The 17970-nt window shown below is 58.4% G+C and overlaps 1 protein-coding gene across 2 annotated transcripts in view; it reads left to right on the top strand.

Annotated features, from left to right (window-relative positions):
• Positions 1-17970, top strand: part of LOC122545492 (uncharacterized protein C2orf72 homolog) — a 67315-nt gene that overhangs the window by 1918 nt on the left and 47427 nt on the right. The window contains exon 2 of one of the 2 annotated variants that reach the window (XM_087983032.1): positions 5328-5968. In XM_087983032.1, the coding sequence (XP_087839158.1) occupies positions 5328-5968 (641 nt within the window). Of the gene's footprint in view, positions 1-5224; positions 5969-17970 lie in introns of those variants that run through there. The other variant, XM_087983031.1, reaches the window with a different exon arrangement.

Below are 17970 nucleotides of genomic sequence, written 5' to 3'. Positions count from 1 at the left end.
GGGAGCGGTGTGGGATGTTTGGGGGGAGGGGTGCGGGATGTTTGGGGGGGAGGGGTGCGGGATGTTTGGAGGGGAGGGGTGCGGGATGTTTGGGGGGAGCGGTGCGGGATGTTTGGGGGGGAGCGGTGCGGGATGTTTGGGGGGAGCGGTGCGGGATGTTTGTGGGGGAGCGATGCGGGATGTTTGGTGGGGAGGGGTGCGGGATGTTTGGGGGGGAGGGGTGCGGGATGTTTGGGGGGAGGGGTGCGGGATGTTTGGAGGGAGGGGTGCGGGATGTTTGGGGGGAGGGGTGCGGGATGTTTGGGGGGGGTGCGGGATGTTTGGGGGGGGCAGTGCGGGATGTTTTGGGGGGGAGGGGTGCGGGATGTTTGGGGGGAGAGGGGTGCGGGATATTTGGGGGGGAGGGGTGCGGGATGTTTGTGGGGGAGGGGTGCGGGATGTTTGGGGGGGAGCGGTGCGGGATGTTTAGGGGGGAGGGGTGCGGGATGTCTGGGGGGGAGGGGTGCGGGATGTTTGGGGGGAGGGGTGCGGGATGTTTGGTGGGGAGGGGTGCGGGATGTTTGGGGGGGAGGGATGCGGGATGTTTAGGGGGGAGGGGTGCGGGATGTTTAGGGGGGAGGGGTGCGGGATGTTTAGGGGGGAGGGGTGCGGGATGTTTGGGGGGAGGGGTGCGGAATGTTTAGGGGGGAGGGGTGCGGGATATTTGGGGGAGAGGGGTGTGCGATATTTGGAGGGGAGGGGTGCGGGATGTTTGGGGGGGAGGGGTGCGGGATGTCTGGGGGGAGGCGTGCGGGATGTTTAGGGGGGAGGGGTGCGGAATGTTTGGGGGGGAGGGGTGCGGGATGTTTGGGGGGGAGGGGTGCGGGATGTCTGGGGGGAGGCGTGCGGGATGTTTAGGGGGGAGGGGTGCGGAATGTTTGGGGGGGAGGGGTGCGGGATGTTTGGGGGGGAGGAGTGCGGCATATTTGGGGGGAGGGGTGTGGGATGTTTAGGGGGGAGGGGTGCGGGATGTTTAGGGGGGAGGGGTGCGGGATGTTTAGGGGGGAGGGGTGCGGGATGTTTGGGGGGGAGGAGTGCGGCATATTTGGGGGGAGGGGTGCGGGATGTTTAGGGGGGAGGGGTGCGGAATGTCTGGGGGGAGGCGTGCGGGATGTTTGGGGGGGAGGGGTGCGGGATGTTTGGGGGGGAGGAGTGCGGCATATTTGGGGGGAGGGGTGCGGGATGTTTAGGGGGGAGGGGTGTGGGATGTTTAGGGGGAGGGGTGCGGGATGTTTAGGGGGGAGGGGTGCGGGATGTTTTGGGGGGAGGTGTGCAGCATGTTTGGGGGGGAGGGGTGCGGGATGTTTAGGGGGGAGGGGTGCGGGATGTTTAGGGGGGAGGGTTGCGGAATGTTTGGGGGGCAGGTGTGCGGGATATTTGGGGGGCAGGTGTGCTGGGATATTTGGGGGGGAGGGGTGCTGGATGTTTGGGGGGGGGGGGAGGGGACCGGGATGTTTGGGGGGAGGGGACCGGGATGTTTTGGGGGAGGGGTGTGGAATGTTTTGGGGGAGGGGTGCGGGATGTTTGGGGGGGAGGGGTGCGGGATGTTTGGGGGGGAGGGGTGCGGGATGTTTGGGGGGGAGGTGTGCGGGATATTTGGGGGGGAGGGGTGCTGGATGTTTGGGGGGGGGGAGGGGACCGGGATGTTTGGGGGGAGGGGTGCGGGATGTCTGTGGGGGAGGTGTGCGGGATGTTTTGGGGGAGGGGTGCAGGATGTTTGGGGGGGAGGTGTGCGGGATGTTTGTGGGGGAGGCGTGCAGGATGTTTTGGGGGAGGGGTGCAGGATGTTTGGGGGGGAGGTGTGCGGGATGTCTGTGGGGGAGGCGTGCAGGATGTTTTGGGGGAGGGGTGCAGGATGTTTGGGGGGGAGGTGTGCGGGATGTTTGTGGGGGAGGTGTGCGGGATGTTTGTGGGGAGGGGTGTGGGATGTTTGGGGGGGAGGTGTGCGGGATGTTTTGGGGTAGGGGTGCGGGATGTTTATGGGGGAGGCGTGCGGGATGTTTTGGGGGGAGGGGTGCGGGATGTTTGGGGGGGAGGGGTGCGGGATGTTTGGGGGGGAGGTGTGCGGGATGTTTGGGGGGGAGGGGTGCGGGATGTTTTGGGGGAGGCGTGCGGGATGTTTTGGGGTAGGGGTGCGGGATGTTTATGGGGGAGGCGTGCGGGATGTTTTGGGGGGAGGGGTGCGGGATGTTTGGGGGGGAGGGGTGCGGGATGTTTGGGGGGGAGGTGTGCGGGATGTTTGGGGGGGAGGGGTGCGGGATGTTTTGGGGGAGGGGTGTGGGATGTTTGGGGGGGAGGTGTGCGGGATGTTTGTGGGGGAGGCGTGCGGGATGTTTGTGGGGGATACGTGCAGGATGTTTGGGGGGAGGGGTGCGGGATGTGTGGGGGGGAGGGGTGCGGGATGTTTTGGGGGGAGGGGTGCGGGATGTTTGGGGGGGAGGGGTGCGGGATGTGTGGGGGGGAGGGGTGCGGGATGTTTATGGGGGAGGCGTGCGGGATGTTTTGGGGGGAGGGGTGCGGGATGTGTGGGGGGGAGGGGTGCGGGATGTTTTGGGGGGAGGGGTGCGGGATGTTTGTGGGGGAGGGGTGCGGGATGTTTGGGGGGGAGGGGTGCGGGATGTTTTGGGGGAGGGGTGCGGGATGTTTTGGGGGGAGGGGTGCGGGATGTTTGGGGGGGAGGGGTGCGGGATGTTTGGGGGGGAGGGGTGCGGGATGTTTGGGGGGGAGGCATGCGGGATGTTTGGGGGGGAGGGGTGCGGGATGTTTTGGGGGAGGGGTGCGGGATGTTTGGGGGGGAGGAGTGCGGCATATTTGGGGGGAGGGGTGCGGGATGTTTAGGGGGGAGGGGTGCGGAATGTCTGGGGGGAGGCGTGCGGGATGTTTGGGGGGGAGGGGTGCGGGATGTTTGGGGGGGAGGAGTGCGGCATATTTGGGGGGAGGGGTGCGGGATGTTTAGGGGGGAGGGGTGTGGGATGTTTAGGGGGGAGGGGTGCGGGATGTTTAGGGGGGAGGGGTGCGGGATGTTTTGGGGGGAGGTGTGCAGCATGTTTGGGGGGGAGGGGTGCGGGATGTTTAGGGGGGAGGGGTGCGGGATGTTTAGGGGGGAGGGTTGCGGAATGTTTGGGGGGCAGGTGTGCGGGATATTTGGGGGGCAGGTGTGCTGGGATATTTGGGGGGGAGGGGTGCTGGATGTTTGGGGGGGGGGGGGAGGGGACCGGGATGTTTGGGGGGAGGGGACCGGGATGTTTTGGGGGAGGGGTGTGGAATGTTTTGGGGGAGGGGTGCGGGATGTTTGGGGGGGAGGGGTGCGGGATGTTTGGGGGGGAGGGGTGCGGGATGTTTGGGGGGGAGGTGTGCGGGATATTTGGGGGGGAGGGGTGCTGGATGTTTGGGGGGGGGGAGGGGACCGGGATGTTTGGGGGGAGGGGTGCGGGATGTCTGTGGGGGAGGTGTGCGGGATGTTTTGGGGGAGGGGTGCAGGATGTTTGGGGGGGAGGTGTGCGGGATGTTTGTGGGGGAGGCGTGCAGGATGTTTTGGGGGAGGGGTGCGGGATGTTTTGCGGGGGAGGGGTGCAGGATGTTTGGGGGGGAGGTGTGCGGGATGTTTGTGGGGGAGGTGTGCGGGATGTTTGTGGGGAGGGGTGTGGGATGTTTGGGGGGGAGGTGTGCGGGATGTTTTGGGGTAGGGGTGCGGGATGTTTATGGGGGAGGCGTGCGGGATGTTTTGGGGGGAGGGGTGCGGGATGTTTGGGGGGGAGGGGTGCGGGATGTTTATGGGGTAGGGGTGCGGGATGTTTTTGGGGGAGGCGTGCGGGATGTTTTGGGGGGAGGGGTGCGGGATGTTTTGGGGTAGGGGTGCGGGATGTTTATGGGGTAGGGGTGCGGGATGTTTTTGGGGGAGGCGTGCGGGATGTTTTGGGGGGAGGGGTGCGGGATGTTTGGGGGGGAGGGGTGCGGGATGTTTGGGGGGGAGGTGTGCGGGATGTTTGGGGGGGAGGGGTGCGGGATGTTTTGGGGGAGGGGTGTGGGATGTTTGGGGGGGAGGTGTGCAGCATGTTTGGGGGGAGGGGTGCGGGATGTTTGGGGGGAGGGGTGCGGGATGTTTGTGGGGGAGGGGTGCGGGATGTTTGGGGGGAGGGGTGCGGGATGTTTGGGGGGGAGGCGTGCGGGATGTTTGGGGGGGAGGTGTGCAGCATGTTTGGGGGGGAGGGGTGCGGGATGTTTGGGGGGAGGGGTGCGGGATGTTTGGGGGGGAGGGGTGCGGGATGTTTGGGGGGGAGGCGTGCGGGATGTTTGGGGGGGAGGTGTGCGGGATGTTTGGGGGGGAGGTGTGCAGCATGTTTGGGGGGAGGGGTGCGGGATGTTTGGGGGGGAGGCGTGCGGGATGTTTGGGGGGAGGGGTGCGGGATGTTTGTGGGGGAGGGGTGCGGGATGTTTGGGGGGAGGGGTGCGGGATGTTTGGGGGGGAGGCGTGCGGGATGTTTGGGGGGGGAGGTGTGCAGCATGTTTGGGGGGGAGGGGTGCGGGATGTTTGGGGGGAGGTGTGCAGCATGTTTGGGGGGGAGGGGTGCGGGATGTTTGGGGGGGAGGCGTGCGGGATGTTTGGGGGGGAGGTGTGCAGCATGTTTGGGGGGGAGGGGTGCGGGATGTTTGGGGGGAGGTGTGCGGGCGTTTGGGGGGAGGGGTGCGGGATGTTTGGGGGGGAGGGGTGCGGGATGTTTGGGGGGGAGGGGTGCGGGATGTTTGGGGGGAGGTGTGCGGGCGTTTGGGGGGAGGGGTGCGGGATGTTTGCGGGGGAGGCGTGCGGGATGTTTGGGGGGGAGGCGTGCGGGATGTTTTGGGGGAGGCGTGCGGGATGTTTGGGGGGAGGGGTGCGGGCATTTGGGGGGAGGGGTGCGGGATGTTTGGGGAGTGTGAGGTGGGGGATATTTGGAGGAATTGCTTGGGTTAACCCGCCCTGATTTGCAGGGAGCAGTAAATCGTGTGGAGACATTCATAAAGAGCGAAGGGTGATGTGGGGACGATTGGAGGTGGTGAATGATTAACAGAAATCAGGGGACACAGATTAGACCGAGTACATCAGGGATTAGCTATTAATTTCTGAACAGCACCAAAGCAATGGGCAGTTTGAACAATCGAAGACTGGGAGTCTGAATAAACAAACAAGCAAAGTGAATGGCAGCGGAGGGGAATGAGATGGGCCTGTTCCATCGCGTATCTGATCTGTTTTCCATCGGGGCTATGACTATCTCCGAGGCTGACCTCCTGACTGAATGCTCCGTTTCCAGAGGCAGCTCTTGTGCTCCCAGTCTGATGTGGCTACCAGAGGCTTCAGCCCCCACAGCAATGGACAGCCAATGCCAGGAGGACATCGAGAAGACCTTTCAGCATCTGATCCACCACCTGGGAGGCAGGGAGGCAGTGCTGGTGGTGGGAGACATCTACACCAGTGGCAACCAGTGCGAGAGAGGGAGACTGTGCCGGGAGCTGGCTCAGGATCTGTTCCAAAGGAGCCTGGGCTCCCACAGGGAGCTCAGCGAGGGAGCCACTCGCGAGGGGTCTACAGCTCCAGGTTACTCCATCTGCCCGGCAAGATCGCGATCCATCACTGCCAAACTCATCCTTTTCGTCTTTCGTGAGGAATGGCTGAAACAGCAGGAGGGCAGGGCGACGGTCAGAGAGATCCTGAAAGATGTGAGACAGCGGTGCCAGCTCTTTGCCCCCACGGTGCTGGGGCTGATTTACTGTCAGAGCGACGACACAGAGATCTCTGAATGCCTAACACTGCTAGCACACTCTATGGCTGAGATTTTCCGTATTCCACACACCAGAGCACCAGCCTGTGTCAGCGCCTACATCAAATCCAGACCTTCCTCCATCCTGAACACCAAGAGGCTGATTTGTGAGTTGCTGACCTCCAGTGATACAGGTGAGACTGTGTCCTTGCCCCTGAGCTAAAGGTAAGGGTAACGCTACAGGGTGCTTCCCACCAAGGTTTCACTCAGGGCAGGGAATCCCTGTGGAATTATCTCTCCCAGTGGGTGCTGGAGGCTCAGTGTTGACTGTGTTCAAGAGAGGTTGATGGATATTTTGGAAATTAGGGGATATTGGGACAAGGCAGGAATGTGGAATTCGGGTGAATGGCAAAACAGTCTGGATGGGCCAAATGGCCTACTCCTGTCTTGATCATGTTACAATGCTGGGGTGTGGATCAGCTACCTCAGCCAGGACTGAATTTGACAGGGCAGTGCCATAACTGAGAGATTACAGTCACCAGGAAACAGCTAGACTTGGAATCTTGGGGGACAGTGAAAGAGAGAGAGACAGACAGACAGACAATCAGAGAGGGAGAGAGACTGGGCGAGAGGGAGAGAGCCAGGCAGAGAGAGAGAGAGAGAGAGAGAGACAGACAGACAATCAGAGAGGGAGAGAGACTGGGCGAGAGAGAGAGAGAGAGAGACAGGCAGAGAGAGAGAGAGAGAGAGCAGGCAGACAGAGAGAGAGAGCAGGCAGAGAAAGAGAGAGAGAGAGACAGCGAGAAACAAACCCAACAGAGGGATGATGTGGAGGAGCCGGTGTTGGACTAGGACGGACTAAGTAAAAATCACACAACACCAGGTTATAGTCCCAACAGGTTCATTTGGAAGCACTAGCTCTCGGAGCACTGCTCCTTCATCAGGTAGATGTGGAGCAGGATCAGAGGACACAGCATTTATAGCAACACTGTCATGCAACTGAAATGATATATTGAACAAACCGAGACTGCAGCATGACACTGTAATCTGTTAGGCCATAACCTGGTGTTGTGGGATTGTTAACAAAGAGAGAGAGCTAACACAGTTGTTAATGACAATGAGCTGACAGAGAATGAAAGATAACAGAGAGAGAAAGAGAGAGATTGAGCTGACAGAGAAAGAGAGAGCAGACAGAGAGAGGGAGAGCTAACAGAGTGAGAGCTAACACAGTTGTTAATGATGAAGAGCTGACAGAGAATGAAAGACAACAGAGAGTGAGAGAGCGGTCAGGCAGACCTAACAGTGAGGGAGAAAGGGATATCACGAGAAATAGGTTGTGTATAGGGCATGAAGAGTTTGCCTGCAGATATAAGAGGGACTCCAGTTTCAGTTCTGAATTGTGAACATGTATTCCTGTTTAAGGTTGTGAATGCAGTTGTCTTGTTTGCCTGTGGAATGCCCATTGAGGGCAGTAAGCTGGTGAGTGACTCTGAGGAGTTAGTAACTTACACCCGGGAGCTCCTGTACCGATTAATGACATATCAGATTCCTCAATTTCAAGAAATGAACTTCAGTCAACATGGAATCTTTCAAATTGGCTTTTCTTTTTGTAAATGATCAGAGTATTGCAAAGATGGCTTCCACAGGTCAGATGGCTTGTGCTGTCAATTCAGAAGGAGCATCATTGTCTCAGATGGATAATAGGATGCATTCCAGACTTATCCTGAGACCTGCAGAAGGCATTCCACAATTGATTGGCTTTCTTCCGAAACAAAGGTGGTGATTGTCTTCATCTTCAGCTGAGAGCAATATCTTTAAACAATTAACTTGGACAATCAACCTGACACCAGCACCCCCAGGTTCAGAAAGAAGCAGTCACATGGTGAGGCGGCGCCATGTTTGTCCCTTTGTTACGTTGTCCATGGGTGGAGACCAGTGCAGTGGATGTGGCAGGTCCACCATATAACACTGTACCCATTCCCCAATCCGGCTGACTGACCCCTTGGTAAGCAGCAAGTCCACCCCTTCACCAGAATCCTGAAACTATTCCAACTTACGCTCAAACCGCAGGAAAGCTGGTGTCTTCAAATCCACTGCGTGTACTTTCCAGGGTGAGACAATCATGTGATTTGTGTCCAACGCGGAGGCAGTGGTGACTGTAGATGCTGGAGGGACCATTGTTGATGAAGTGTGGTGTTGCAAAGGTTTCAGGCCGGACCCTCCTCCCGTTGGACCTTTGTCCAGTTTGCCACCTGGTATTCGAGTCCCGGAGCAGGGATGTGTTGGTGCAGTGATACAGTGGAGACCACCCCTGGAATACTGTGTGCAGCCTGGTCTCCTTTTCCGAGGAAGGATGTTGTTACTCTCGAGGGAGTGCAGGGAAGGTTTTCCCAGGCTGATCCCGGGGACGGTGGGATTGACGGATGAGGAGAGATTGACCAGGTTAGGATTGTTCCCATTGGAGCTCAGACAAGATGGGGAATCTCACAGAGACTTCTAAAGCTCTAACAGGGTCAGACAGGGCAGATGCAGGGAGAGCATGTACCGAGAGCATGATGTTCTGAACATGCACCACGTTCCCTGCCTACAGCCACTGGGACCATGCCCTGGGGAGAGGATTGACTGAAATCATAAAGAGATCGGCTTCACCCTGACAGAGGGCAGGATGTGATTAAACTGAATGGCTGCGAGAATCAAACCAGTTTCAGAACACCTCTTCGATTCTGTCAATATTCTGCAGTGCTGACTGCATTTCTATATCACTTGTCACATCCTCAGAAGCTCTTAACGAGCTTTACACCTCGTGAAATACTTAATGAAGTGGACTCAGCCACACTCAGTTGCTCCCTCAGCACTGACCCTCCAACAGTGCAGCACTCCCTCAGCACTGACCCTCCGACAGTGCGGCACTCCCTCAGCACTGACCCTCCGACAGTGCGGCGGTCCCTCAGCACTGCCCCTCCGACAGTGCGGCACTCCCTCAGCACTGACCCTCCGACAGTGCGGCACTCCCTCAGCACTGACCCTCCGACAGTGCGGCACTCCCTCAGCACTGACCCTCCGACAGTGCGGCACTCCCTCAGCACTGACCCACCGACAGTGCGGCACTCCCTCAGCACTGACCCTCCGACAGTGCGGCACTCCCTCAGCACTGACCCTCCGACAGTACGGCACTCCCTCAGCACTGACCCTCCGACAGTGCGGCACTCCCTCAGCACTGACCCTCCGTCAGTGCGGCGGTCCCTCAGCACTGCCCCTCCGACAGTGCGGCACTCCCTCAGCACTGACCCTCCGACAATGCGGCACTCCCTCAGCACTGACCCTCCGACAGTGCGGCACTCCCTCAGCACTGACCCTCCGACGGTGCCCGCTCCCTCAGCACTGACCCTCCGACAATGCGGCACTCCCTCAGCACTGACCCTCCGACGGTGCCTGCTCCCTCAGCACTGACCCTCCGACAGTGCCCGCTCCCTCAGCACTGACCCTCCGACAGTGCGGCACTCCCTCAGCACTGACCCTCCGACTCTGCGGCGCTCCCTCAACACTGACCCTCCGACAGTGCGGCGCTCCCTCAGCACTGACCCTCCGACAGTGCCCTCTCCCTCAGCACTGACCCTCCGACAGTGCCTGCTCCCTCAGCACTGACCCTCTGACAGTGCCCGCTCCCTCAGCACTGACCCTGCGTCAGTGCGGCATTCCCTCAGCACTGACCCTCCGACGGTGCCCGCTCCCTCAGCACTGACCCTCCGACAGTGCGGCGCTCCCTCAGCACTGACCCTCCGACAGTGCGGCGCTCCCTCAGCACTGACCCTCCGACAGTGCGGCGCTCCCTCAGCACTGACCCTCCGACAGTGCGGCGCTCCCTCAGCACTGACCCTCTGACAGTGCGGCGCTCCCTCAGCACTGACCCTCTGACAGTCGGCGCTCCCTCAGCACTGACCCTCCAACAGTGCCCGCTCCCTCAGCACTGACCCTGCGACAGTGCCCGCTCCCTCAGCACTGAGCCTCCGACAGTGCGGCGCTCCCTCAGCACTGACCCTCCGACAGTGCCCACTCCCTCAGCACTGACCCTCCGAAAGTGCCCGCTCCCTCAGCACTGACCCTGCGACAGTGCCCACTCCTTCAATGCTGACTCTCTGACGGTCTATGTGTGTGTCTGTCTATGTGTGTGTGGTGTGTGAGTGACTGTGAATGTGAGTGTGCTGTTGAGTTGTGTTTCAGGCTGAACGTGTGAGTAAACATTCCTCATTACTTAAACGCACAAAAGGTTTGTTCCTGCCTGCCTGGTTGCTGCACACACCAGCTGTTAAAAAGCACATGCATCCTCGTGTCTGGGACTTAGCAACTGGACACGGTTGGGAAGTGAACCTCCCAGTAGCACTGTAACTGCCCTGTCCAGGAACAGGCACGCTGAATTAAAGCCTTATTCCGGATACAGGCATTGGAATGTTATTGTGAAAGATGGCTGTGACAGTTCCGTAACAGCCAGGGTTGCAAGGTACTGCCTGCTATGGGATTCGAGGGTGTGTTTGTGGTCTCTGGCAGTGTAAAAGCCAGAGTGACCGTCCACGCTGTCCGTCCCCACCCCCAGGGAACTGTCCATTTTGATGTTTATGGGATATGGGGATTGCTGACCAGCCCAGCATTTATTCCCCATCCCCAAATGCCCTGGGGATGTTAAGAGTGGACCACATCAATGCTGTTAGTCTGGAGTGACATGGCAGCCAGACTGAGGAAGGGTGGGCAGTTTAACCCCTAGAGGGAACCCCAGGTCAGACATGATTACACCAGCTTCTGATCACCTTCACATTTCCCTTTCTGCAGAAGTGCCAAGTCCCCAGAACATGAGGATGCAGTTCCAACATCATTACTACCGAGAGCACAACCTCCCTGTAGAACAGGCAATTCCCTTCATTGTCACATGGACTCAGTGACACCAGTCACTACTGACAGACCCCACTGACTTCACCTCAAGGACAGAGGTCCACACTGAGGCCACACCGGGCAGGGGAGGTGGGGGGAGAGAGAGAGTGAGAGAGAGACAGTCACACCAGGCAGGGACAGAGAGAGAGAGAGAGAGACAGTCACACCAGGCAGGGACAGACACAGAGAGGGAGACAGTCACACCAGGCAGGGGCAGAGACAGAGAGAGAGAGAGAGACAGTCACACCAGGCAGGGACAGAGAGAGAGAGAGAGAGACAGTCACACCAGGCAGGGACAGACACAGAGAGGGAGACAGTCACACCAGGCAGGGGCAGAGACAGAGAGAGAGAGAGAGACAGTCACACCAGGCAGGGGCAGAGACAGAGAGAGAGAGAGAGACAGTCACACCAGGCAGGGACAGAGACAGAGAGAGAGAGAGAGACAGTCACACCAGGCAGGGACAGAGACACAAGAGAGAGAGACAGTCACACCAGGCAGGGACAGAGAGAGAGAGACAGAGAGAGACAGTCACACCAGGCAGGGACAGAGAGAGAGAGAGAGACAGTCACACCAGGCAGGGACAGAGAGAGAGAGACAGAGAGAGAGACAGTCACACCAGGCAGGGACAGAGAGAGAGAGAGAGACAGTCACACCAGGCAGGGACAGAGACAGAGAGAGAGACAGTCACACCAGGCAGGGACAGAGACACAGAGAGAGAGGGACAGTCACACCAGGCAGGGACAGAGACACAGAGAGAGAGAGACAGTCACACCAGGCAGGGACAGACACAGAGAGAAAGACAGTCACACCAGGCAGGGACAAAGACACAAGAGAGAGAGACAGTCACACCAGGCAGGGACAGAGAGAGAGAGACAGAGAGAGAGACAGTCACACCAGGCAGGGACAGAGACACAGAGAGAGAGAGACAGTCACACCAGGCAGGGACAGAGACACAGAGAGAGAGAGACAGTCACACCAGGCAGGGACAGAGACAGAGAGAGAGAGAGAGACAGTCACACCAGGCAGGGACAGAGAGAGAGAGACAGAGAGAGAGACAGTCACACCAGGCAGGGACAGAGACACAGAGAGAGAGAGAGACAGTCACACCAGGCAGGGACAGAGACAGAGAGAGAGAGGGAGACAGTCACACCAGGCAGGGACAGAGACAGAGAGAGAGAGAGAGACAGTCACACCAGGCAGGGACAGAGAGAGAGAGACAGAGAGAGAGACAGTCACACCAGGCAGGGACAGAGACAGAGAGAGAGAGAGAGAGAGACAGTCACACCAGGCAGGGACAGAGACAGAGAGAGAGAGAGAGAGACAGTCACACCAGGCAGGGACAGAGACAGAGAGAGAGAGAGACAGTCACACCAGGCAGGGACAGAGACACAGAGAGAGAGAGAGAGACAGTCACACCAGGCAAGGACAGAGAGAGAGAGAGACAGTCACACCAGGCAGGGACAGAGAGAGAGAGAGAGAGAGAGACAGTCACACCAGGCAGGGACAGAGACAGAGAGAGAGAGAGACAGTCACACCAGGCAGGGACAGAGACAGAGAGAGAGAGAGACAGTCACACCAGGCAGGGACAGAGACAGAGAGAGAGAGAGACAGTCACACCAGGCAGGGACAGAGAGAGAGAGAGACAGTCACACCAGGCAGGGACAGAGACAGAGAGAGAGAGAGAGAGACAGTCACACCAGGCAGGGACAGAGACACAGAGAGAGAGAGAGAGACAGTCACACCAGGCAGGGACAGAGACAGAGAGAGAGAGAGAGAGACAGTCACACCAGGCAGGGACAGAGACAGAGAGAGAGAGAGAGACAGTCACACCAGGCAGGGACAGAGACACAGAGAGAGAGAGAGAGACAGTCACACCAGGCAGGGACAGAGACACAGAGAGAGAGACAGTCACACCAGGCAGGGACAGAGACACAGAGAGAGAGAGAGAGACAGTCACACCAGGCAGGGACAGAGACACAGAGAGAGAGAGAGACAGTCACACCAGGCAGGGACAGAGAGAGAGAGAGAGAGACAGTCACACCAGGCAGGGACAGAGACACAGAGAGAGAGACAGTCACACCAGGCAGGGACAGAGACACAGAGAGAGAGAGAGAGACAGTCACACCAGGCAGGGAAAGAGAGAGAGAGAGACAGTCACACCAGGCAGGGACAGAGACAGAGAGAGAGAGAGGGAGACAGTCACACCAGGCAGGGACAGAGAGAGAGAGAGACAGTCACACCAGGCAGGGACAGAGAGAGAGAGAGACAGTCACACCAGGCAGGGAAAGAGAGAGAGAGAGAGAGGGAGACAGTCACACCAGGCAGGGACAGAGACAGAGAGAGAGAGAGAGAGAGACAGTCACACCAGGCAGGGACAGAGACAGAGAGAGAGAGAGGGAGACAGTCACACCAGGCAGGGACAGAGAGAGAGAGAGACAGTCACACCAGGCAGGGACAGAGAGAGAGAGAGACAGTCACACCAGGCAGGGAAAGAGAGAGAGAGAGAGAGGGAGACAGTCACACCAGGCAGGGACAGAGAGAGAGAGAGACAGTCACACCAGGCAGGGACAGAGAGAGAGAGAGAGACAGTCACACCAGGCAGGGACAGAGAGAGAGAGGGACAGTCACACCAGGCAGGGACAGAGACACAGAGAGAGAGAGAGAGACAGTCACACCAGGCAGGGACAGAGAGAGAGAGGGACAGTCACACCAGGCAGGGACAGAGAGAGAGAGACAGTCACACCAGGCAGGGACAGAGAGAGAGAGACAGTCATACCAGGCAGGGACAGAGACAGAGAGAGAGAGGGACAGTCACACCAGGCAGGGACAGAGAGAGAGAGACAGTCACACCAGGCAGGGACAGAGACAGTCACACCAGGCAGGGACAGAGACAGAGAGAGAGAGGGAGACAGTCACACCAGGCAGGGACAGAGAGAGAGAGAGAGAGAGAGACAGTCACACCAGGCAGGGACAGAGAGAGAGAGAGAGAGAGAGACAGTCACACCAGGCAGGGACAGAGAGAGAGAGAGAGAGACAGTCACATCAGGCAGGGACAGAGACACAGAGAGACAGTCACACCAGGCAGGGACAGAGAGAGAGAGAGAGACAGTCACACCAGGCAGGGACAGAGAGAGAGAGAGAGAGAGACACAGTCACACCAGGCAAGGACAGAGACACAGAGAGAGAGAGAGAGACAGTCACACCAGGCAGGGACAGAGAGAGAGAGAGACAGTCACACCAGGCAGGGACAGAGACAGAGAGAGAGAGAGAGAGACAGTCACACCAGGCAGGGACAGAGAGAGAGAGAGACAGTCACACCAGGCAGGGACAGAGACAGAGAGAGAGAGAGAGAGACAGTCACACCAGGCAGGGACAGAGAGAGAGAGAGACAGTCACACCAGGCAGGGACAGAGACAGAGAGAGAGAGAGAGAGACAGTCACACCAGGCAAGGACAGAGAGAGAGAGAGAGAGAGAGACAGTCACACCAGGCAGGGACAGAGACACAGAGAGAGAGAGAGAGACAGTCACACCAGACAGGGACAGAGAGAGAGAGAGAGAGAGAGACAGTCACACCAGGCAGGGACAGAGAGAGAGAGAGAGAGAGAGACAGTCACACCAGGCAGGGACAGAGACAGAGAGAGAGAGAGAGACAGTCACACCAGGCAGGGACAGAGAGAGAGAGAGAGACAGTCACACCAGGCAGGGACAGAGAGAGAGAGAGAGACAGTCACACCAGGCAGGGATAGAGACAGAGAGAAAGAGAGAGACAGTCACACCAGGCAGGGACAGAGACACATAGAGAGAGAGAGACAGTCACACCAGGCAGGGACAGAGAGAGAGAGAGAGACAGTCACACCAGGCAGGGACAGAGAGAGAGAGAGAGAGAGAGAGAGACAGTCACACCAGGCAGGGACAGAGAGAGAGAGAGAGAGAGAGACAGTCACACCAGGCAGGGAGAGAGACAGAGAGAGGGAGACAGTCACACCAGGCAGGGACAGAGACAGAGAGAGAGAGACAGTCACACCAGGCAGGGACAGAGAGAGAGAGAGAGACAGTCACACCAGGCAGGGACAGAGAGAGAGAGAGAGAGAGAGAGACAGTCACACCAGGCAGGGACAGAGACACAGAGAGAGAGAGACACACAGTCACACCAGGCAGTGACAGAGACAGAGAGAGAGAGAGACAGTCACACCAGGCAGGGACAGAGACACATAGAGAGAGAGAGACAGTCACACCAGGCAGGGACAGAGACAGAGAGAGAGAGAGACAGTCACACCAGGCAGGGACAGAGACACAGAGAGAGAGAGAGAGAGACAGTCACACCAGGCAGGGAAAGAGAGAGAGAGAGAGAGGGAGACAGTCACACCAGGCAGGGACAGAGACAGAGAGAGAGAGAGAGAGAGACAGTCACACCAGGCAGGGACAGAGACAGAGAGAGAGAGAGGGAGACAGTCACACCAGGCAGGGACAGAGAGAGAGAGAGACAGTCACACCAGGCAGGGACAGAGAGAGAGAGAGACAGTCACACCAGGCAGGGAAAGAGAGAGAGAGAGAGAGGGAGACAGTCACACCAGGCAGGGACAGAGAGAGAGAGAGACAGTCACACCAGGCAGGGACAGAGAGAGAGAGAGAGACAGTCACACCAGGCAGGGACAGAGAGAGAGAGGGACAGTCACACCAGGCAGGGACAGAGACACAGAGAGAGAGAGAGAGACAGTCACACCAGGCAGGGACAGAGAGAGAGAGGGACAGTCACACCAGGCAGGGACAGAGAGAGAGAGACAGTCACACCAGGCAGGGACAGAGAGAGAGAGACAGTCATACCAGGCAGGGACAGAGACAGAGAGAGAGAGGGACAGTCACACCAGGCAGGGACAGAGAGAGAGAGACAGTCACACCAGGCAGGGACAGAGACAGTCACACCAGGCAGGGACAGAGACAGAGAGAGAGAGGGAGACAGTCACACCAGGCAGGGACAGAGAGAGAGAGAGACAGTCACACCAGGCAGGGACAGAGAGAGAGAGAGAGAGAGAGACAGTCACACCAGGCAGGGACAGAGAGAGAGAGAGAGAGACAGTCACATCAGGCAGGGACAGAGACACAGAGAGACAGTCACACCAGGCAGGGACAGAGAGAGAGAGAGAGACAGTCACACCAGGCAGGGACAGAGAGAGAGAGAGAGAGAGACACAGTCACACCAGGCAAGGACAGAGACACAGAGAGAGAGAGAGAGACAGTCACACCAGGCAGGGACAGAGAGAGAGAGAGACAGTCACACCAGGCAGGGACAGAGACAGAGAGAGAGAGAGAGAGACAGTCACACCAGGCAGGGACAGAGAGAGAGAGAGACAGTCACACCAGGCAGGGACAGAGACAGAGAGAGAGAGAGAGAGACAGTCACACCAGGCAGGGACAGAGAGAGAGAGAGAGACAGTCACACCAGGCAGGGACAGAGACACAGAGAGAGAGAGAGACAGTCACACCAGGCAGGGACAGAGAGACAGAGAGAGAGACAGTCACACCAGGCAGGGACAGAGAGAGAGAGGGACAGTCACACCAGGCAGGGACAGAGAGAGAGACACAGTCACACCAGGCAGGGACAGAGACACAGAGAGAGAGAGAGACAGTCACACCAGGCAGGGACAGAGACAGAGAGAGAGAGGGAGACAGTCACACCAGGCAGGGACAGAGAGAGAGAGAGAGAGACACAGTCACACCAGGCAGGGACAGAGACACAGAGAGAGAGAGAGACAGTCACACCGAGCAGGGACAGAGACAGAGACAGTCACACCAGGCAGGGACAGAGAGAGAGAGAGAGAGACAGTCACACCAGGCAGGGACAGAGAGAGAGAGAGAGAGACAGTCACACCAGGCAGGGACAGAGACACAGAGAGAGAGAGAGACAGTCACACCAGGCAGGGACAGAGACACAGAGAGAGAGAGGGACAGTCACACCAGGCAGGGACAGAGACACAGAGAGAGAGAGAGACAGTCACACCAGGCAGGGACAGAGACAGAGAGAGAGAGAGAGACAGTCACACCAGGCAGGGACAGAGAGAGAGAGAGAGAGAGAGAGACACAGTCACACCAGGCAGGGACAGAGAGACAGAGAGAGAGAGAGAGACAGTCACACCAGGCAGGGACAGAGACAGAGAGAGAGAGAGAGACAGTCACACCAGGCAGGGACAGAGAGAGAGAGAGAGAGAGACAGTCACACCAGGCAGGGACAGAGAGACAGAGAGAGAGACAGTCACACCAGGCAGGGACAGAGAGACAGAGAGAGAGACAGTCACACCAGGCAGGGACAGAGACAGAGAGAGAGAGGGAGACAGTCACACCAGGCAGGGACAGAGAGAGAGAGAGAGAGACACAGTCACACCAGGCAGGGACAGAGACACAGAGAGAGAGAGAGACAGTCACACCGAGCAGGGACAGAGACAGAGACAGTCACACCAGGCAGGGACAGAGAGAGAGAGAGAGAGACAGTCACACCAGGCAGGGACAGAGAGAGAGAGAGAGACAGTCACACCAGGCAGGGACAGAGACACAGAGAGAGAGAGAGACAGTCACACCAGGCAGGGACAGAGACACAGAGAGAGAGAGAGACAGTCACACCAGGCAGGGACAGAGACACAGAGAGAGAGAGGGACAGTCACACCAGGCAGGGACAGAGACACAGAGAGAGAGAGAGAGAGACAGTCACACCAGGCAGGGACAGAGAGACAGAGAGAGAGAGAGAGACAGTCACACCAGGCAGGGACAGAGACAGAGAGAGAGAGAGAGACAGTCACACCAGGCAGGGACAGAGAGAGAGAGAGAGAGAGAGACAGTCACACCAGGCAGGGACAGAGAGACAGAGAGAGAGACAGTCACACCAGGCAGGGACAGAGAGACAGAGAGAGAGACAGTCACACCAGGCAGGGACAGAGACAGAGAGAGAGAGGGAGACAGTCACACCAGGCAGGGACAGAGAGAGAGAGAGAGAGACACAGTCACACCAGGCAGGGACAGAGACACAGAGAGAGAGAGAGACAGTCACACCGAGCAGGGACAGAGACAGAGACAGTCACACCAGGCAGGGACAGAGAGAGAGAGAGAGAGACAGTCACACCAGGCAGGGACAGAGAGAGAGAGAGAGACAGTCACACCAGGCAGGGACAGAGAGAGAGAGAGAGAGACAGTCACACCAGGCAGGGACAGAGAGAGAGAGAGAGACAGTCACACCAGGCAGGGACAGAGAGAGAGAGAGAGAGACAGTCACACCAGGCAGG

Source organism: Chiloscyllium plagiosum, unplaced genomic scaffold (assembly GCF_037043375.1).
Source record: "Chiloscyllium plagiosum isolate Xiang-an unplaced genomic scaffold, Cpla_swu_hap1 HiC_scaffold_44, whole genome shotgun sequence".
In the NCBI taxonomy this organism is placed as follows: Eukaryota; Metazoa; Chordata; class Chondrichthyes; order Orectolobiformes; family Hemiscylliidae; genus Chiloscyllium; species Chiloscyllium plagiosum.
This window is presented reverse-complemented; position numbering and strand designations above follow the sequence as displayed.